At 39.7% G+C, this 22,526-nt stretch overlaps 2 protein-coding genes across 4 annotated transcripts in view; one reads left to right on the top strand and one right to left on the bottom strand.

Moving 5' to 3' along the window:
- ptar1 (protein prenyltransferase alpha subunit repeat containing 1) overlaps positions 1–11,951 on the bottom strand; it is a 92,994-nt gene extending 81,043 nt beyond the window's left edge. For both annotated transcript variants that reach the window (XM_086075129.1, XM_086075130.1), the window contains exons 1-2: positions 11,834–11,951; positions 523–692 (exon numbers count right to left, since the gene is read on the bottom strand). In XM_086075129.1, the coding sequence (XP_085931255.1) occupies positions 523–692; positions 11,834–11,919 (256 nt within the window). In that variant the 5' untranslated portion in view covers positions 11,920–11,951. The remainder of the gene's footprint in view (positions 1–522; positions 693–11,833) is intronic.
- A 499-nt stretch (positions 11,952–12,450) lies between these two features.
- LOC147174825 (uncharacterized) overlaps positions 12,451–22,526 on the top strand; it is a 78,741-nt gene continuing 68,665 nt past the window's right edge. For both annotated transcript variants that reach the window (XR_015094903.1, XM_086076841.1), the window contains exon 1: positions 12,451–12,598. Coding sequence is in view for 1 of the 2 variants with exons in the window: in XM_086076841.1 (XP_085932967.1) it covers positions 12,551–12,598 (48 nt within the window). In the remaining variant the exon portion in view is untranslated. The remainder of the gene's footprint in view (positions 12,599–22,526) is intronic.

Below are 22,526 nucleotides of genomic sequence, written 5' to 3'. Positions count from 1 at the left end.
AATACCCGATCCGTCTTTTTTCCCCCCAATATCTGGGCTGATACCCGATCCACGTATCAGATTGGAGCATCCCAAGAAATGTTAAGGCAGAACCCCACACACTGTGAGTGTCCATGTTTGGTCACTTTCATTTTATACCGCCTTTATCCCGCCGTACGCCTGTTGTAATACAAATGTGCAGTGTAGTGTCGTGCCGTACTGTCTGGGGCTAATGGAAAAGTGGCAATAGTGCCCGAACAGGGACACCACTCAAAAATGCTTAATGTAGGAACCAGTATGAAAACTTAACACTGAAACAACTGCAACGAGTGTTGGTTTGAAGAATCTCAGGATCTTTGCTGCCTATACAGCAATTGGTTACTTTGATTTGACAGATTTCAACTATCCAAAGGAGTAACATGCATAAACAAATCCTGACAGCCCTGAACAATATTTTTAGAATCATCTTCAAGCGGCCGGGCTTAACACTTTGGTTCTAGACAAAACACTAGTCAAGTCTGGATACTGACTGCGGTTAATTACCTTCCTTATCCAGCCAATGTTTCCGCTGGCGGTAGAGCAACAACTTGTTGTGTACATATGGCAGCAGAAACTTGACACACCAGCTCTCAACACCCAGCTTGTTCTCCACCACGATGATGGGGCTGCGGTTGTAACGTCCCTCCGGACATGGAATCACACCAATCTCATCACTAGGGAAGGAGACAATGGGTTTAAGGCTAAACAACACGGGTAAGAATCGTATGCAACAAATATTCTTCTGTACACCAATAAAAGATGAACCAAACACTTTGTATGACCTTTTTAGTTAATACTTTTTTTTTTGTACTTGTTCGAGATAAATAAGGATCAGATCAAATCAAACTGGCAGACTGCCTGACCAAAAAGGGAGAATCTTTAGCCATGTTATTCAAGGCTCTCAATAGCCGTGTTTCCACCGCAGGACGTTCGGGTATGAGGAGGGGGGTAGGGACTTTCACAGGAACCGTCCTCTCAGCCGGCCCGCTTGTGGCTGTGTCTCCACTTCAGAGTACGACCCATTTCGCGACGTAACAAGTTTCGATCGATACGTAAACGCGTGCGACGGTTTCTCTTGTAACGTCACCCAAGCAACGCGCGACGAAAATCACAACAACGAGAAAAGAGAGAAACTTAAGGTGTTTCTTCTCTGCTTTTTATTTTACTTGGTGTGGATGGATACTTGACAACTATTCAACTGCCAAATTCATTTATAATTATTTTGATACTCCATTAATCGCTTGAATACCTTGTTTAATTTTAAATGATCTAAATCTCATAATTTGGACATATGCAAACATCTGCTTTAAATTTGGAAAACAGCCATCAACATTTTTGCATATGTTCTGCTCCGACATGTTAAGAGACCAAATTAGTAAGTATCAGTCTTTTAAAATGCTATTTTAACATGCCTCTGCCTAATAAAATGCAAAACTTGTAAGTATTGATGGGCGAGTACCAGGTATCTGTGCCAATACTAGCCTTATTTTAAGGTTCTTTAATGTTTAGGCAATGTTGTTTTTTGAACTTTTATTTGAGTATGATTTGTATTCAATATTTTTCAATACATTCGAATATCATTATCACACAACACTTTTATTTTCCTACATTCAAGCACAGTATTAATGTTTGATGCAGTGGCCTACAATAATAAATACTAATTTATTTTAGGAATAAAACCTCAACCTAATTTTTAAGAACACTCAGCTCCACTATGTTATTGTATTATAATGCTGGTCCAAATGGTGGTACAGTGACATTTTCATTTATTTATTTTTGTGTCTGCATACAGGCAGTTAGTTACCCCTATATTTTCCTCATGCAATTTTATTATAATACATATAATAACAACGTTTTGTCATGATTACTGCAGTTGAAACTGTAATACCATAAATACGACAATCAATGACAATTATGTTACGTAAATCAGTGCTGAGTTTATATGGTGAATTCAATTTTATTTTCTTGTGTTCTCAATAACACAAGAAAATACAATTAAATGGGTTCCAAAACAGTTCATGACCACGTACGTAACTGTTGATGTTCAACCTTCATGCTCGTCATCCCTGGCTGACTTACCTCTCGTGAAAGCGTCTGATTATCCATCCTATTTTTACACACTGCGGTAAAGCTATCTGCCTTTTCTTTTTACGGAGTCAAGCCAGCCGCTCTTCATTTCACGTTTGCCCTTTCTGTTTTTCCCCCTTATAGGATTTACAGTAGTATGCGACATCCGATTTTCAAAATAAAATCTTATTGACAAGCAGTTTAAAATATTTTTTTTCTGTTTTAAATGGAAAACAGTTTATTCAGTATAATACATCACTAATTCACGTTTCATTGTGTATGCACTCTTTTAGGGTAAATAGGTTCCATGACCTGGTATTGAGCTGGAATGTTGATATGTACAGTATTAAGTTATTTGAAAATGAGAGAAAGGTCAAAATTGAGAAAAAAAGGTGTGTGCATCATCCAGCCGACATGCCACTATGATGCAGCACTGATTTGGGGTAAATAGCTCCCATGACCTGTAAGCTATTGAGCAAAAATGCTAATTTTTGTAGGAAAAAATTCATTAAAAATTAGAGGAGATCTAAAATGAAACAATAAGAGGTGTGCAACATCCAGTAGACATGCCACTACCATGCAGCACTGATTTTGGGTCAATAGGTCACATGACCTGGAAGCTATTGAGCAAAAATGCTAACTTTGTTGAGAAAAAAAATAGTGGAGACCTAATATTAAAAATTTTAATGTGTGCAACATCCAGCAGATATGCCACTATGATACAGCACTGGTTTGGGGTCAATAGATCACATAACCTGGAAGCTATTTAGCAAAAATGCTTATTTTTGTTGGAATTTTTTTTTATTAAAAATAAATGGAGACCGAAAAAATGAAAAAATAAGTTTTGTGAAACATTCAGCAGATATGCCACTATGATGCATCACTAATTTGGAGTCAACAGGTCACATGACCTGGAAGCTATTGAGCAAAAATGCTAATATTTACAGGACAAACAATATAAAAAATAATCGAAGATCAATAATGAAAAGTCCACTTGTTTTTAGTGTTTTTTTTTTGTTGTTTTTTTAATATATATATATATATATATATATATTTTTTTTTTTTCTGCAAAAATTAGCTATTGACCCCAAATCAGTGCTGCATGGTAGTGGCATGTCTGCTGGATGTTGCACAACTCTTATTTTTTCATTTTAGATCTCTTATTTTCAATGATTTTTTTCCTAAAAAAATTAGCATTTTTGCTCAATAGCTTCCAGGTCATGGAAACTATTTACCCAAAAGAGTGCATACCCAATGAAACGTGAATTATTTATGTATTATACTGAATATTAACTGTTTTCCATTTAATAAATAAAAAATAAAAAATGAATCTTTTAAACTGCTTGTCAGGAACATTTTATTTTGAAAATCTGACTTTTATTTTTGAAAACTCTATGTCGTTCTCCGCGCTAGCATCCCTTTGCGCACACTACCGTAAATCCCAGAAAAGGGCAAACAGAACATGAAATGAAGAGCGGCTGGCTTGACTCTATAAAAAGAAGAGGTGGCTAGCTTTACCGCAGTTTTTACACACTAAAGTTAAAAAAAGTTTCTGTATTCCTCGTCGTGTCAGGGGACGCTGCCAAGCCATTAAGATCTGACAAGGGTTCGTGTAGGGGACGCTGCCAAGCCATTAAGATCTGACAAGGGTTCGTGTCCTGGACGTCCTGTCATCTTTCATTTCCCCCCGCAAATTTCGAGCAAGCCCAGGGGGTAATTCAAAGTCGTTTTATGTGACTCGGAGGCTATATAGTTAAGTTTTGGAGCAGAAACAGACACAATATTCCCGTTTTCCTCCCTCCTCGGGTCACGACAGAACGGCTTGTTTGCTAAAACTCGCTAGCAGTAGCATGCCGCGCCAACAGATATAAGCAACGTGTCATTGGCTTGGAGCAACGTTGGGAATGAACTGTAACCAATCACATGAGTCACTGGCCGCATTGAGGATTGTGGGATTACTGTATGCAAATTGCACATGGCCATGTTTTTCCCCCCTCTTCGTCATTGGTGACGTGGCGAACGGGGAGCGTGCACCCTGTAATTGCACCAGCAACATAAAAATCGATTTATAACGTTTTGACGCCATCGGCCGGTTTGAGCTATTTTTAGACCAGGCGCACTCGCATCGTTCAAATCAAACCGGATTTCAGGTTCAAATTTTTTTTGTTACACCCCTAGCACATATAACACATTTATGTTATACATGTGTATAATATTCATTTGTTTTCTTATAAGTTCATTATATTTATTTTTTAAAGGAGAATGGAGATTGTTGTTCAATTTAGGGATGCACAATAATATTGGTGGCCGCAATATCGCAATTACCGACCAATTTTACGTCAAACCAGATAATAAAAGAAATCCCCCGATATTTATCGGCAATTAATCATCCAATTTGACGTCTTACAGATAAACCAGATAATAAAGAAATACGCCGATAATAATAGACATGTCACGTTGGTCCATCTGTTGTGGTTGTGGCTCAAGTTGTGGTCAACTCCTCAACCCCTCCTCTATGGTAGTGTCGCATATTTGTGACATTATAATGCGCGCAACCTCATGTTCACAGAAGATGCATCATGGTGACATGGCAGTCGCCAGTGTGGGCTTTATTTACCGTCCCCCCCCCCCCCCAAAATGTTACCCTCACAGTTTTTTAAAACATGACTGTCTTTGTTTTGGCAAAGTCAAAATGAGTTACTGGTTGTCTTTGAAGCAGATGTAGCGAATATTGCCAGTCACCCTCAATTTTTCAATTTTATTTGCCTTTTTAAACATTTCCCCCTTGGGAATGTGTGTGTGTGTGTGTGTGTGTGTGTGGGGGGGGGGTTCTTAACTCTGTGTTTTCAGTTCAAAAAGGGCTCTTTGAGTTTCCCTCCAGCAGGGACTGGATTTCATTTTATAACCCACAGGAAACGCAGACAGACCTGAAATCCTGTCTGATAAGCAGTCCCCCAGACCATCTTTTATGGTCTGGTCTATCCACAGGAATTAGTCATGTGTTTTTTGGGAAACAATGCCCCTTGGAAGTTATATGGTACAACAGTGCCCTCCAGTGGTCACTATCGGTTATCCTTAAGAATCCTGCCGCTCCTAATTAATCTGAAGTCTACATAATTCGGGACATACACGGACTCTATGTACTTGACTGACATCAAGTGACTTTTGTTGTTTATTTTTGTACACAACCTGTATGTCTATCTCAAATGAATGATTTGTGTAATTTCTGTAGCCACCTAAATTTAGCTAATTAGTAAGCTTAGCGGATTCAATAACCTTATGATCGCGGTAATGTTTGAAATGTGTTCAGAATGATAAATGAAGCATCTGGCTTGTCAATTCTGATCAAAAATTATCAAATACTATCCCAAAAGCTTGGTCTCAGTCGACGGAAGAGGCGGGACTACGGACCGGCCCCCTGGTTACACAGTTTAAAAGCCAGCGAACGAAGGAATCTCACTCTCTTTTCCTGCAACTCTTCCCCTCTCCTTCGCCCTATGAACTGCTCAAGGACACTCTTTTCCTGCAACTCTACCCCTCTCCTTCGCCCCATGAACTGCTCAAGGACTCTCTCTTTCCTGCAACTCTTCCGCCCTCTCTCCACCTTACGTCTGGCCCCATGAACTTTTCCTGATCCTCACGAGAAACGTGGTCGCTGAGGGTGACCATGCGGCTTTTTCTTTTGAGCCCCGAACTTGAGCCACAACGCGCATCCCAAAGCACGCTTCAAGCAAGGACTCGCAAACACCGTGCGCATCCCTAAGGCGCGCGTGTCTGTCCAGCAGTGAGCCCCCGCAGCGCCCCCACACAAGGACCTGCCGCGACCCCCACGCCACGCGTGCATCACCGACCAGCAGCCAGAGACTCCTGGGCAGCATTCCAGCTGGACGTGCGCCAGCCAAGGACCGGCCGCGGCCTCCACGTGCACCTCGACACCAACCGGAGACCTGGCGCAGCATTCCAGCATTCAACCGAGGATTGACGCTCGAGTGTCTCTCTCTCCCCCGTGCGACTGAACCTTTCCCGTGCGACTGAACCTTTCCCGTGCGACTGTCCATAAATTGCGCCTGCATTGCAATCTGACCATATACTACTAGTGCAAGGCTTTTATTCAAACATAAAAGGTTTGAGAGGTCGAAACGCTTCCATCTTTATTCCCCATCTACCTTTTTCATCTACCTTTTTTTTTATCTTAGTTAGTTAGGTTGCATGTTTTCTTTTTATCTTTGATTCGCATTTTTTATTCCGTTTCATTAACAGGTTAGGCTGTGACTGATATATGTGTGTTTACTAAATAAATTTGTTGTCTAGAAATTCAATTTCTGCAGAATCATTTGTGTTTACTGAGTGGATTAGTAATTATTTTATGAAAGCAAAGAACTCCATGATTAACTAAAGTAGCAACTTCAGATTATGAATACTTGATAATAGGATTTTTATCGTTTTTGCTCCTACAAACAAGCAAAGTCAACGTGGTGCCCCAGAGGTTGCTGAGGAAATTACAACTCCCCTCAGTCCCGTCTAAATTTCTCATAAGCCATTACGGCAACCCAAATAATCGCTACACAGATATACCAATAAAATTCAGCTTTATGGTGCTTTGCACAATGTTTCAATGTATTTGTACATGTTAGACTTATAGTAGTATATTACTTATTGGCACTTTCTAAATTATTGGTTTATTGTATCGGTTGAAAATAGCATTAGCGTGCATCCCTAGTTAAATTTAAATGATAACCTTTACAAACCACACCGCTCGGTGGCAGTGCTATTTCATTTATGTCAAGGAGGGTCTCGGGGAAGAAAGTTATTTTGCAGTTGTGATGAGAGTGGCGGAATAAAGTTGTCTGAATGGTGTAAGTATTGTGTTAAATGTCTTTTGTTTCCTATGTGCACTGTCACTCGGGGGTGGTTACAAAGCATTTTTGTGCAGCTGGTACTCGTGATTCCACGCCCCGGTCAGTTGATACCACGCCCCCACGTGAATTTCGGGTCAAAGTGTCAAACACAAAAAAAAGATTTGAAACTGAAAAAAATAAGCTTTGAAACTGTAAAAAAAAAATAAGATCTCAAATGATGAAAAACGCAACTGAAAGAAATAAGACCTCAAATGTCAAATTCTATTTGGAAGCGAAAAGTGAAAATAATTTATTCAAAAGAATGAACGAAGTGAATCAAAAAAAAAAAATTTGACCCGAAAAATTGTTTCAAACACTTATTTTTAATACATTTTTATATTTTGCGAAATTCAAGAACACAACAATTTTCAGTTTCAAAACCTTTGGCCAGAGAATGGGAAAAGTACTGACACTCTCTACTTCAATAAAAGTACAATTACTTGTGTAAAAAAACTTGGGTAAAAGTACTCACTCAAATAATTACTCAAGTAAAAGTAAAAAAAAAAAAGTACAGGTTCTGAAATTTATATGACTAGTATAAGTAATAAGTATGTTTACTAGATGTTTCCTCCTACGTCAATTTGAAAGATATTAGCTAATAGAGCAAAAATGGGTATACATCTGCCAGTTGACTCTCCGATTTGCCCTGCCGCGAGTGACAGTGTTGAGTATCACTCACTCACAATGGCCTTTTCCGCCGAATTAAAGCTCATTTACGGTGTGTTTACCCAGGTTTTCTTCTTGTAAGTAAGACAATTATATTTATATAGCACCTTTCACAGACAAAAAGTTGTGTGTGCTTCACAGGCAAAATTTATCACTCAGATAAAAAAATAATAATACAAAATTCAAGAAGTCAAACAAAATAAAGGTAAAAAAGACAGCACATGATCAGGAGAAATCAGAAAGCTTGGAAAAACGAATGTTTTAAGTTGGCTCTTAAAAGCATCAACAGAATCAAGCAAACGCATAGACAGTGGGCGGTCATTCCAGAGCTTCGGAGCCTGAAATGAACGAGGAATGATCCGATAGTAGTAGATGTGGTCTAACAAGAGAAAACCTGGCACCCTTGAACAAAAATTAACTGTGTTCAAAATGGTTCATTGGCCCCAGATTGAGTTTGTTCCACAGACTACACATCGTGTTAATTTTATCTGGCAATTTTAAATTTAGTCTCAGTTTTAGTCCAGTTTCAATCACGTGTAGTTTTTATCATAGTTAGTCAACCTCATCCCGTTTTTATTTAGGACATTTTTAGTCCATTATAAATCTAGCATTTTAGTCTTTATTTTAGTCCAAGAAAGTTGTATTCGTCTAGTTTTAGTCAACAAAAATGTCAACGTTTTAGTCTAGTTTTAGTCAGGACAATCATTTAAACCCCGTATTTTTTTGTCAGCATATTATGTTGGACATCTTGGGTCGAAAACTATTTCACATAAAATGTTCTCTCAATTTTTTGATGAAAAACAACTTGACACACAATTACAATTAGGGCTGGGCAATAAATCAAATTAATTCAATACATTGTCATTTTAAAAATCTAATTGTTGAAAATTTGCAAAGTCGTGAAATCGAATTTTGTCTTCTGGATTATTAAAAGCTGTTGTTCTTATGTTCTGTTACATTCAAATGTTTTTGTAATTTTGCCCAAGTGGTAGAATGCTGGATGGGTGGTTTACAAGACATGTTTAGAATAGCTACCAACTTTTAATTGTGGCATTTAAGAACAAACTATGAATGTTAATTTATTTAGAATTAGTATACATTATTGTTGTATGAAATTTTTTGCACAGGAATTAATTTTGAATAAATGAAACCTTAAAATAAATGTTTGTTGGGTTTATTAGAATAAAATCGATTAAAATTTTAATTGTCCTGAATGATTTTTAAAAATCGAGATTTTATTTTTTGGCCATATTGCCCAGCCCTAATTACAGTATATCAACAAGTGGCTACTATGGCTCCATGCTAGGAGCTAGTAAATTAGCCAGCATTAGTTAGCGGTCGGATTAACAGTATTGTTGGAACGTTATAGCCGTTGGATTAATGTTACCTTATAACTATAATTTACTTCTTTCTTTCTTTGTTTACCTTTCACCGTGAATTCACCTCCTGTCTTTCCCATGTGTTTGTGCATGTTGCACTTGCTAGCTGCAGATTCGAAAGGGAGTGTGTCACTGTGTCACATCATGAGTGTCACAGTGACAGATTAGCAGAGACAAGATTGTACAAAATAATATAATTTGTCTCGTTTTTGTTCATGAACTAAAATGTCTTCATAGATTTTAGTCTAGTTTTTATTAAGTGAAGTACATTTTCATCTCATCTTTAGTCGACGAAAATGCATACTGATTTAGGTATTATTTATTAATGAGGGTTTTAGCCTTCTAGTCTAGTTTTAGTCCGATGAAAAATATGTTGACGAAATTATTTCTGTTTAGTTTCCGTTTAAGTAATTAACACTACTACACAACGGCCCCTGCACCCATCCCCTCTCCCAGAATATTATTATTTTAGTATATCGGGTGTGCACGATTCACGCAGGTGACCTATTTGGGATTAAAAACGGAAAATGTTGCCAAAAGGTGAGGTATTTTCAGTCCTGAGTATAACAAAGTGGATATTTTGCCGTGACCGGCAACTCGCCACCTAGCGCTATTTTGCCATGAATCACGTGGGAAATACAAGTAATACAAATTCTGCACCATTGAATGTGTACCTACATGAGAAATAATCACAATAAAAGCATTTTAAAGAAAGAGTACAAGTACAAATAGTATGATTTAATGGTTGCTTTGGTAAAAAAACGCAATGAAACGGCCTCGTAAAAATTTGATATTTTCGTGAATTTGTAAGCTTGTGACTCACTGGCACGCTTATGTTCTCTGATGGTTATGGTTAGGCTGGTAATGCCGATAGCACCAGATCTTAACCTTGCTCTGCAATCTAAATTCTCGCAGTATTTGTGAGTTCACAAACTCCCAAGAATACATCACCGAGCCTGTTGATTTTCACCGATGGTTCGGACCAATAAATCACAGAGCAACATTGTGTTTGGGGGCGGGATATGCAGCTCTGACGATAACAGGAATCGCCAACACTGTAGGAAACAAACTAACCTAACATGGACAAATGGGCGCTGTAATTAATTCTGTTCTTGCAAATTACTCACCATTTCCTTGTTGAATGTTGAACAGAAAGAGGCGCTTTGTGCATTTTTAGCTGGTAAAGCTCCCTGCCTGCCTGCCTGCCAATCAGTATGTGTAGCATGGAATTTGAGAAGAGTACATTTGCTGCTGTAATGTAAACTAATTAATAGTGTAGCTTGAATGAATTAATAGCTTAGCTTGACACGACGGGAGAGACACACGCAGAAATAAACACACAAAGATAGAACACAGAAAGAGAAAGGGTGGCGCCGAAAAGGCTTGATGCAGCCAAACTTGAATGTTTTTTTTTTAATTGTCACAGAGTCCTGAAGCGTGTGCTCCTGACAGAGATGACACGGGTAAAAGCTAGTGCAATGTCAAGAGTAAGATACCATATAGCACATTAGCACAACACAAACCAGACACTTTGATAATGTGCAAACCATTATCCAATGTTTGCCTGATCTTTTTTCCACGAGTGTATTTGTCAGCAAGTTACATTGAGATGTAATGTAATGTAACTATTATTAGTAATTTAATAAAAGAAGAAAACGAACACGCAGACCTCAGCAAGGGTAAGACTGGCCATGAGTTTGAGGAAGAGAAAAAAATACTAGGCTGGACCTGTAGAAAAGATTGGTTTTGAAATGTGACAAACAACCATTTTGTTTGATTTTATAAAAACCCTGCCCTTGCTAATAGTATTGAAAACCCATATTAGCTCACAACACTTATAAGGAAGTAAAAGTTTGATTGCAGACTTGCAGTTAAATAGTATGAGCGCTTATGAAAAAAAAAATTTTTGTCTCATACCCTGTCTTACTGTCCCCTTACCTGCATTATATTTTATATTTATGGCGGTTGAGAGTTTGTGGGAAAAAAATCAAGTGTAAGTGTTCATATCTTATGTATATATTCATATTCCTTGATGTTAATGTAAAATTATAGTTTTTTTTTTTAATCAAATGCACTATAAATATCGACATTGGATGGAATGCTAAACTATTTTAGATTGATACACTAATATGCCCAAAAATGATACATCTTCATTAAAATGATGTAAACTAAAGTGGGCCGGTCTAAGCCCTGAAACTCCAGGGTTGAAAATGAGTCTCAGTCCGGCCCTGGGCACAATTATCAATCTGGCTATAGCCAGGTAACAGAAAACCCTTTCTGTGTTGCGAAACGAGGCAGGAACCACGCAGAGTGCGTGAGTCGGTCCGACGATTGACCAATCACATCCATTCACGGCAAAATAGCGCTACCTAGAAAGTTGCCGGTCATGGCAAAAATATCCACTGCCATGTATAAACATTAGTGGTGACATATCTCTAGTTCTGCTATGATTGAGTAGTACCGTATAACCTCTGACGGCATCGGAGATTATATAGCAAATTGCTATTTCAAATGACATTGTAATAAAAACGGCAGTGTTAAATGTAACCTAACATGTCAGAGCAACAGATACGTAGTCAATGGACGATCGCACCGTTCTATACAAAACACGTCATTCCTATGCTTGCTTTTACATGGTTAAACAGACTAGAACAGAGGACCCAAGAAACGGAAAAAGAACAGTAAACTTTGCTTGATGCGCTCACATTCCAGGCCCACACAACCCGCTGGTCAATAGCGACGACACAGTCCTTGACTAGAAAAACGCCGTTTTAGTCAGTACATATCATAGATAGTCAAACTTACATATTAGGGTTCTTCTTAAATGCATTAGTAATGTCTTTAACTACTCTTCGGACCAATACATCCACCTCTGACTGCGGCTCCGCCATTTTAGGTCACCAAATGACGTGGAATGGATCCAGTGTTTCCGGGTCAAATTACACCCATACTATGGAGGTAAATATGGTGCAGAAGTCGTGATTTGTACCTGTAAAAAAAAATTGTGCCTGTAAAAAAAATTGTTGTACCTGTACACTTTTTTTTTTAACTGTACAAAAAAAAATTACCAGTAGAAAAAAAGTGTAAATTTGTATCTGTAAAAGTCGTGATTTGTACCTGTAGAAATGACAACTTGTAGTCAAAGAAGTCGCCACTAGGAGTCACAAGTGGTTTTTCTGCTGCTCTCCAGTCACGTGACTTTTGCACCAAATTTCTCGCTACAGATGGTGCAAAACTGATTCGTACTTCTAGAGCTCCGTGATTTTTACTCATAGAGAAGAGGGCGGACTCTGGAGGATTTGGGCGGTCTTAAGCTCAACCTCATTGGTTCAGCGAACGACAGTGGGTTGATCTCAAATGACGCCACGTTTTTAGCAATATGCACAGGTCCGAAATTCCAAACAAACAGAGTAGCTACACCAGTTTACACGTCGTTTTGGAAGAAGAGGACTCTCAGGCGTGAACATTTCAACATGGTTCAATATACAAACACCGTGTGGAACAGCTTAAACGTTGGTTGACATGCAGAGCACTGAAAGTGGGCAGAAAGAAATAAGTTTTAGTATGAAGGTAAGATTTATTGTACGATCATAGCTCGTAATCTGGTGCTAGCTAGCTCATCTCATGTTGTAAATTGTCACGAAAACTGAACACATTGAAGTCACAATTTTCATTTAAAGATTTGAAGCCTACCTTTGGACTGAGACTTTCTGTCCTGAATGTATTTCCTTTTACCTGGGCCATTTGTATTGTCATAGTTGAGACAGTGTAAACATACGGTCAATAGCTTGTTCCTGCACTTCTTTAATGTCTTCAAAAACTACCTGTAACTGAGATATATTAAGCTTGACATCCTTTTATTTGATGTGAGTTCATGATGACATATTTGCCGTTTTTATTTCAAAATCCTATACTGTACATACAGTATCCCATGTGTTGTTAAAACAAGTTTTGCAGTGAAATTCAAATGATCATTCTTAACACTTGTAAACATACACATTGGCAAATAAAAATAATGCAAAGGGGTCGAGGTCGTTTTGGTGCATTCACAATTTACGTATATTCATGTATAAAGATAGTATGGAGGCAAATCTGGTACAAAAGTAACTTGTACCTGTAAAAAAAAAAGAAAAAAATCTACAAAAAAAACCTCATACACACACTGAATGTTTTACAATATAGCCTAAACCTATAACCAAAAGTGGACAGTCCTCAGCTGCTTGTATTTGAGTAACTTTTGAAAAAATTAGAGTATCTTTATTTTTTCTTGTACTTGAGTAACATATTCAAGTATCTGTACTCTTACTATCATAATAAAATGAAACCAAAAAGGTTTTTACTGCGAGTTAATTTTTAAGCCGCTACAGGTATTTTAACCTCAACCCTTTATCATCTGTATTTAATAATTTTATTTTAAATATTACAATTTCTTGATAAATGTATTTTTGTAATGTATGCTTTGCAAAAAGGCTCCTACACTCTTAGTTTACTCATTACTCACAGTACTCAAATATTTGTGCAAGTATTTTTTCTGCACTTTTAATTTCTACTTGAGTTAAATTTTCCACTGTAACATTACTCTTATTTGAATATAAATATTGGCTATTCTGCTTTTGAAATGCTAGTCTATCTGTGTCACTGTCACCAAGCTACTTTAACAAAAGTAACTAGGTCAAATGTTAGTTTATTTTTAATTAAATGAGAATAATCTCATAAGCTTGCCTCACTTATTTCATGTAATAAAAATAAAAAGTCCATGAAAATCATATCTCACCATTTCACTGTTTACAAAATCAATCACTTTAATTAAACTAATTCGTATAGAAGTCCCACATCAAGTGTAACTCCAAGATGCCCTATAATGATTATCATCATTATAAGTGCTCTACATAAATAGAGGAAAAAACTATTTAGTCACATAAAAAATGCCTTCCCACCTACATGGGTCAGGTTTCCCCCCTCTATTCCCTCAATCAGGGCCCACCCCAGATTGCTGCTCAACACCAGACTTGTGCATATTAATGATAAAAACTTCTTTGACTACAAGTTGTCATTTCCACAGGTACAAATCACGACTTTTACAGATTCAAATGTACCCGTTTTTCTACAGGTACAATTTTTTTTTTGTACAGGTAAAAAAAAATTGTAGAGGTACAATTTTTTGGGGGGGACAGGTACAAAAAAAATACAGGCACCATTTTTTTTTTTACAGGTACAAATCACGACTTCTACAAATACAATTCTATACTTTTTTCTATATGTAAACTTTTTTTTTTGACTACAACTACAATTTTTTTATTACAGGTACAAGTTACTTTTGCACCATATTTACCTCCATACCCCACCCCTCAACTGTTTATTTAAACGAAGCAGTAAGTAAAACTCAAAATTGGCAACAATCAATCCATTTTCAACACAAATCAACATCAACTGCCACGGAATCAGGTCATATTCAGCACAATACAAGGGGGCTATTCCTTCATGATATTATATATGATTTGTACTTTTGGTCTTTTAATCAATTTTAATGACTTAATATATATGACAAATTCCAATATAAAATATTTGAAAAACGAGGTTTGATTTATTTTATTTTTTACTTCTTCCTGTGGATGAATAATTTTGCCATACATAAAATGAGTAAAAAGTAAGTAAAAAAAACCCCACTTTTTTAAAGTTGTATGATTTCTGGATAAAGAAGCTGGAAATGAAGTGATCATAGAAGTGATCCAAAGATGCATCCTTCCAGAATAGTTATATTATTGGACATGAAAAGAGCATATGGTCAGTGGTTTCAATATCATTAGCCGGGTTTACATGGAGACTTTTTAGTCATTCCGATTGAAATCATTCCGAATGAAGATCTCTGGTCACCTGGTTACATGTGACATGATCCATTCCGAGCTGCCGTTTATATGCTCCCCCGTTTAATCGGATCAGCCCCGCGGCAGCCGCGGGTTGCGCGGACATCGATCACGTGATTTATCAAGATGGAGTTAATTCGTCATTTAGCACAGTAGTTGTGATAGTGTTAACACTTTTATTGAAACAACGTCTTGATAAAAACAAGTTCTCCCCTCGCAGACAAGCTCTGGGGAGACGCCGCCATTTTAGTGGGTGGAAACGATGACGTCACGATGTATTTACATCAAGACAGAGGAACGCGCATGCCGATATTACTTCTCTTAACATAAATGGTGTCATAAGCTCCAACTCTAATATTATTTCTGATTATATTACTTCATTTTATAGCAACTTTTATACCTCAAAATTCGATCAGAAAAAGTGTGATGTGTTTATGAACCCGAATCAAGATGTTTACTCCAAAGATTACTGAAACCTTTATATCCATTGTGATGCCGAACTTTTTAAGGTTCAGAATATTTTATGCTATTCAATCAATGGGTTTAAAGAAGTCCCCGGGAAATGATGGTCCGACGGTAGAGTTCTACCTGTCCTTTTGGGACTTGCTTAAAGATCATCTTTTGCTTATGTTTAGAGATTGTATTCGAAGACAAGAAATTACAGCTACAATGAAGCAAGGTTTATTAACCCTGATCCCCAAACCCGGAAAAGACCACTTGATTATTGAAAATTGGAGACCCATCTCTCTTCTTAATGTAAATTATAAGATTATTGCACAAGTTTATGCTAAACGCTTAAAATGGAATTTGGAAGAAATAATCAGTGAAAATCAAAATGGCTTTATGACCAAACGTCATATTAGTTCTAATATTAGGTTGGTGTTGGATCTAATTGATTATTCGGATCTTATAAACTCAAATGCATTACTGCTTTTTCTTGACTTTTACAAAGCATTTGATTCACTAGAACATCCCTTTATTATACAGACCTTGCAAACTCTGGGTTTTGGAAACAAATTCACCAATGTAATTGCCATGTTTTATAAAGACATAACCAGCTCAGTTATCTTATATCCCACGATGTCCAAAAGATTTTTTGTATCAACAGGTGTGCGTCAAGGCTGTCCTATTTCGTGTTTTCTTTTTATCATAGTTGCTGAACTTTTATCATTGAGCATTTCCCAAAATTCCAATATTCACGGTCTATCTATTTTTGATTGTGAGATAAAGATTTCCCAACTCGCCAATGATAGTTTTATTTCTAAAAGATGAGTCTCAAATTAAGATAGCTCTCCAAACTACTCAGAAATGTTCTGATGCTTCAGGTTTAGTCCTCAATATTAACAAATCTGAGATATGTCTGTATAATACTGATGAACAAATTATATTTGATATTACTGATAAGCAAACTAAATATTTAGGGATTCACATTACAAGACACCCTTCCGGCAGACTGCTTCTAAACTTTTCCTCTAGGATCCAAAAAGCAAAGTTAATCTTTAACACGTGGTTGCAAAGAAATATTTCAATATTTGGAAGGGTCTTACTGTCTAAAGCTGAGGGTGTATCAAGATTTGTTTATCCTGCTTTATCTCTTTTTGTAAGTGATTCACTCTGTAAAAATATTAACAATTGTTTGTTCATTTTGTTTAGAAAAACAAGCGTCACAATTAAAAAAAAATAATAATTCTTAGAATGAAGAGAGCAGAGGGAGGACTAAAACTCTTAGATTTTTCTCATTTGAATTCAACTTTTCAAATCAAATGGCTTAAGGAATGTATAGAACACCCATTGTCACTCTGGAATTTTATTCCGTATAATATATTTAAAACAGTTGGAATTCTACGATTTTTATTAAGTTGTAATTTTGACATTACGAAATTGCCAGTTAAACTCTTGAAATTTCATCAACAAGCATTATTGGCATATGTCATGTTCATAATTTTTCCCTTCATAAAGAAATCCTTTGGAATAATAGTAATATTACTATTAAAAATAAATCTTTATACAATAAAGTTTGGATTGAAAAGGGTATAATTTATGTTTTGGATTTATTGGAATGCAACGGAAATATTTATAATAATGACATTTGTGACGAGCAAGATCGACTTCACAGTAACAAAGCGATCCCAAGTCAAAGAGTTGGCTTGATGAAATGTGCTGCTCTTGGACATTCACTTGAGGAAAAAAGTGCTAGTGAAGTTTCTACTGCTACAACTGGAGAAACACAAAGACAACCAGTAATGAACTGTCATCATTATTCAGTGCTCTCAGTACAACTGGATCAACGTCTGCAATTTTGATTGGGCCTTATTCTGATAGTTTTGTTCCGAAAGCGATTGGAGAAAAATTTCCCTCCTGTGTTGACTGAGCTGCGAAAAGATGAAGCAGTTTACATTAGACTATAGTGATCTATTGTCCTTGTGCAAATATGTTGATATTTCAGTATCACAGGTGCAAGCAAATGCAATTGAGGCATCTACAAAGGAACAAGCTTCCTCTAAACTGTGGTTTAGATTTCGTGCTGGCCGAATTACAGCATCTAAGGTGAAAACTGCATGTTGCACTGATCAAACAAAACCAGCACAGAGCTTCATTAAAAGTGTGCGCTATCCTGAGAGTAGCAAGTGGCACCTTTCACTCTTGGTGAGCACGTATGCAGGAGCCCAGCAATCACTCTGGTACTCCACTGAGGTCCCATCCACACGAAAGGCCGTTTCAATGTATCCGCACAAGTTTCTTACCATTTGGGCAGTTTGTCCGCACGGCGTCGTCGTTACGGAGCTTGAAACCGATCACTTTTTGGAACCAAGCTCCAGAGTGGAAATATTTCAAAACGCGCCCCGTACATTCTAATGTGGACACCATATGCGGGATACTCCTCCAGTGATGACGTAGAGGTCACAGCTTGATGACGACACATTTTCGTAGTTTGATGACATATGCTCCAATTCTAGCCCGCCAGTCTGTCAACAACAATGCTTGCTTATGCTTTTGCAGCAAAATATTTAGCATGATGTTGTTGTACTTTAATCACCCGGCATTGTCACTTCTCCTGTGTTCGTCTCACTGATCTGTATATATTACTGGATAGCTGATAGGCCAAGACTTTTAAAGCCGCGAGGCCGCCATATTGCTTCTCCTAAGAAACGTTTCTCGGCTGCCTGTGGCTGCGCTACAGCGCCACTCCAGGCTTGGCATATACATTACAGCCATTAAACGTCCTCCTCAGCGTCTTCTTTTGGACACTCGTATGTCCTGAAACTTTTCTGTTTGTACAAGATTTTCTTGAGGAACGAAGCCATGTGAACAGGGCCTAAATCTGGCATTACCACCACACACGCACCTGCTCTCGTTTAACCCTAATTTGGCTAAAGGGTTACAGCGACATTCGTCATACAAATTCACATCAAAAGCTACCACCTGGGGATGAAATCATGAGAAATTTGCCTGCGACATGTTCATAGATTTGGTAAAGGACAGTGAAGGAAAACTGTCATTTAACCGAAACCACTAGTATTTCTGCCAAGTGCAACCTCATCCATTGTGGGGTGTGTAAACTATAATTAGCCTATTTTATGTTTGGACAGAAGAGGATTTGCATGTTGAGCAAATTTTATTTGATGAAGAATTCTGGGGTTTGATATGCTAAAAAAGCAAGCACATTTTTGATACACCCATTTAGCCAGAATTATTTGGCAAGTTTACACAGGGTTTATATATATATATAAATGTGTCCTCCTCACAATCTTGCACCTGAAATGAATCACATGCCATCACTGTGCTGCAAGTACAAGTGGCAAAGAACAAGCGTGGTGTTTCTGTGGCCAAGTTGAGTTCGGAATAATATAATTAGTGTGACAATACAAAATGTCACATTAAGTGGTTTCATTACTCGTGCATCAATATTCAGGTTGCACCAAAGGGAAAGGGGTATTGCCCAGAGTACTTAAAGGTACCACAAGTCTCTATCAAAAAAGGGAAAGACACACGCAAGTCTTGAAATGCTTCTGTGTGTACGAGATTTGTTTGAGGAACGAAGCCGGCTTTGCTTCTGTCATAATCTGTTATGTTATGTTGTCCTTGTGTGCCTCCCTCGTCTCGTCAAGCATTATCATCTCCACCTGTGTTTGCCTGCCCTTCCTCGTGTGTCAACCAATCAGTGCCCTCTGCCACTTGTGTCTTGCCCAGGTGTGTCTCGTTATGTCAATTATTGTTGGTGTATTTAACCCCTGTTCACATGGAAGCAAAGACAGCTTCGCTCCTCAAAATAATCTTGTACACACAGAAGAGTTTCAAGACATGCGTGTGTCCAAAAGAAGACGCTCAGGATGTTAAACGGCTGTAATGTATATTCCAAGTCTGGAGTGGCGCTGTAGCGCAGCCACAAGGAGTTAACGGAATGCTTGGAAGAAGAATCAGAGAAGACCAACCACTGATCTGAAGAGCCGATAGGCCAAGACTTTTGAAGCCGCGAGTTTCTCGGCATACGATTCTATACATTTAAAGTATTGAAATAAATAAATATACAGGGTGACACAAAAAAATACCACCTAAAATTTAATAACTTTAGAAATATTTAATTAAAAAAAAAAATCTTCAGATTTACCAAGAAGGTTTAATGTTCTAAGAGTCTACCAAATGACCTTCGAAATGTCATGGACTACTGAGGAAAATACATTTATAGTTGAGGCATATTTGCGGCTGAAGACAGTCCACGCAGCTCAATTGCAATTCAAAGAATGGTTCGGATGTCATGAATTTCCTGTCCACTCAATGATCTACAGATTGGTCAGCAAGTTCAGAACCCATGGGACTGTGCATAACCTCAATGGTAAAGACACTAACAAACAATCACACTCTGGACGACCGAAATCATCAAGGACACCACACAACGTTGCTGCTGTCATAGACTCTGTTGTCCGCAGCCCATCAGCAGCAGCAAGCCTGTGCGTCGGCAAAGTCAGGAGCTTGGAATCAACCAGGAGTCTGTGCTGAGAATTTTGATCGCAGATCTGTCTCTTAGTGTCTTTACCACTGTTATGCACAGTCCCAGACTTCCGTCTCCCCAGCCACTTCAACCAGCTCCTCCAGTGGGATCCCAAGGCGTTCCCAGGCCAGCCGAGAGACATAGTCTCTCAGCGTGTCCTGGGTCGTCCCCGGGGCCTCCCGCCGGTGGGACATGCCCGGAACACCTTTTCATCCAGGAGGCATCCGAACCAGATGCCCCAGCCACCTCAACTGGTTCCTCTCAATGCGGAGGAGTAACGGCTCGACAGTAAGTCCCTCCCGGATGGCCGAGCTTCTCACTCACTCTAAGGGAGAGCCGAAAATATGCCTCAACTATAACTGTATTTTCCTCAGCAGTCCATGGCATCTTGAAGGTCAAATTTGGTAGGCTCTTAGAACATTAATTGTTCTTGGTATATCTAAAAAATAAAAATAATTGATTAATTAATTCTAAAGTTATTCAAGTTTAGGTGATGACCGTTTTTTTTGTGTCACCCTATATATATATATAACCCAACGTCGCGCTGATGAGGCAGTTTGGCACAGTTCCCAATTTACTTTCTGTTAGCATAGGATCTCCATTACCTTCACTTTCAAAGCCACACAATGTAGGAAAGTCATTATTCCACGTCATGCACAATCACTGTGTCACAGCAAAACAAAAATCACCACATAACAGTGAACTAGATAGCATCACTAAAAAATTAAAAAACAACTAGACCACTAACTAAAGAAATAATTAACACAGAACATGTACTTTTAACACTATTTCAATCCTTAGCGCCGCAAAGCATGCTGAGATGGATGCGCCTCCAGACTCTCAGCGATGCTACACCAATATGGCAGCGTCCATGGTTACGGTCATTGGATATGCGTCATGTCCTTCAAGCGACGCGACAATCATATTGCAACAGGTCTGGTAAAGCTTCTCGGGTTTCATGATGACTACCGAGTCTTTATTGATCCAAGGCAAGCTTTCTGGTACATAAAACGGACCTCTGAATTACTACTAGCTGGAAATCGCTACGTTCATGACTGTGATGTTTTGTTTCAAACGGGAGCTTACTTTAACCCATGGATATGTGCGTGTGTGTGTGCGGGGGGGGGGGGGGGGTGCGTGTGTGTGAGTGTGTATTCATTAGTTAATCTAAAACCTATTAAAAATCCCATACCGTTCACCTAAACCGAATATTTCAGAATCCAGCTAGAGTCGTGAGATTGTCAGGAGACCCGAGGAAGGATCAAAGAAAACAAAGGAAAGTGAAATCCAGCACCGACCAGACATTACCTACTACCCACCGGGTTACCAACCAGAGTCTTTCACCAACCCCAGAAACATCTAAATTCCAACAAATTAGGGAGACCTCAAGAGACCAAAGGAGAGACTGAGGAAAGGAAGGAAGGACAGATGAAGCACAGTGAGATCCACAGACACCAGCCTCCACCGATTCAACATCAGAGGAAGAAGCAGATTGTTTTTGAGTTTCGATAGATGCTGGTGTGGTGGACCTGGCATGCATGAAAATCTCCACCAAAGAGGGGAGCCGTCGACCCCTGCCAGGACAGAGCAAGCGCAACACCTCAGGGCCCCCCAGGCCACGGCAGCGCCAAGGGACAACACCCGGGCCCCACAGGGGCCACCGGCCGGAGAGCAAACCCAGGAGCGCCCCCCACCCCAACACGGCCCGCGCCCCCAACCCAACGCAGCAGGACGGGGCACTGCAGGCCCGCCAGGCACCCCACCGCTCTATACTGCAGTCTGCCCCAACCGATGGCACCCCACCCCGACACACCTGCCCCCCCCTAGTTGTGTGGTGCATTAAAATTGGAGGGGAGTTGTAGGGCGAAGACGTCTCCACCCTACCCCAACCCCCCAAAGTGTGTTATGTGCTCTATATGTCTATAAACAAAGTGCATTGTGAAAAACGAGTGCAGTGAGTTAAGACGAGCGACCAGCCCCCCCCCCCCCCCAACACCAGGCGGGGGCAGGAGGCGCCCCCGCCCATAGGCGATAGGGCTCGCCCCTCGGATACTGGGGCCCGCCCGAGGTGCCAGGAGGTCCACCGGAGCGGGGCGGGCACAACACAAGTACACCCACCCGCCCGGCCCCCGGAGCCCCGAGACCCGGGCCATGGATGGAGCCCCCGGCCCAGGGGAGGAAGGCGGACAGGGGAAGGAGACGACAAGAAGGGCAAGGGGCAGCGGCAGGGCTGCAGAGAGAGGGGGAGAGGAGGAGGAAGGGTGACGAGGGAGAAGGGACAGAGAGGCGGAGGACAGGCGGGGAGAGGCGAGGAGGGAGAGGCAGTAAGGGGGAGGAAGGGGGAGGGGAGAGGGAACCACGGGGCACCCCGGCGGCCCACAGGCCCCGAACCGCGTCGCCGGGCCCGGAGCGACGGGGCGGCGCCGCACCAGGGAGAGCTCCACAACGCAGCACCCCCCAAGAGACCCAGGGGACGGCCAAGACGCAGCCGCCACCCAGCAGCCAACAGAGGGGCAGAGCCGCCCACGCCCAGCCAGGGGGGAGACAGCAGCTATAGAATTAACCCACTGGCATGCAGTGAATCCGAATATTAACCCTTAGTGCCCATTGGAGGGGAATCTTGAGGAGTTGGTTACTGTAAGGT

This window comes from Leptonotus elevatus, chromosome 5 (genome assembly GCF_054856555.1).
Source record: "Leptonotus elevatus isolate MCC_2025b chromosome 5, RoL_Lele_1.0, whole genome shotgun sequence".
In the NCBI taxonomy this organism is placed as follows: domain Eukaryota; kingdom Metazoa; phylum Chordata; class Actinopteri; order Syngnathiformes; family Syngnathidae; genus Leptonotus; species Leptonotus elevatus.
The sequence above is the reverse complement of the archived record's forward strand: the minus strand, read 5'-3'. Positions and strand labels throughout refer to the sequence as shown.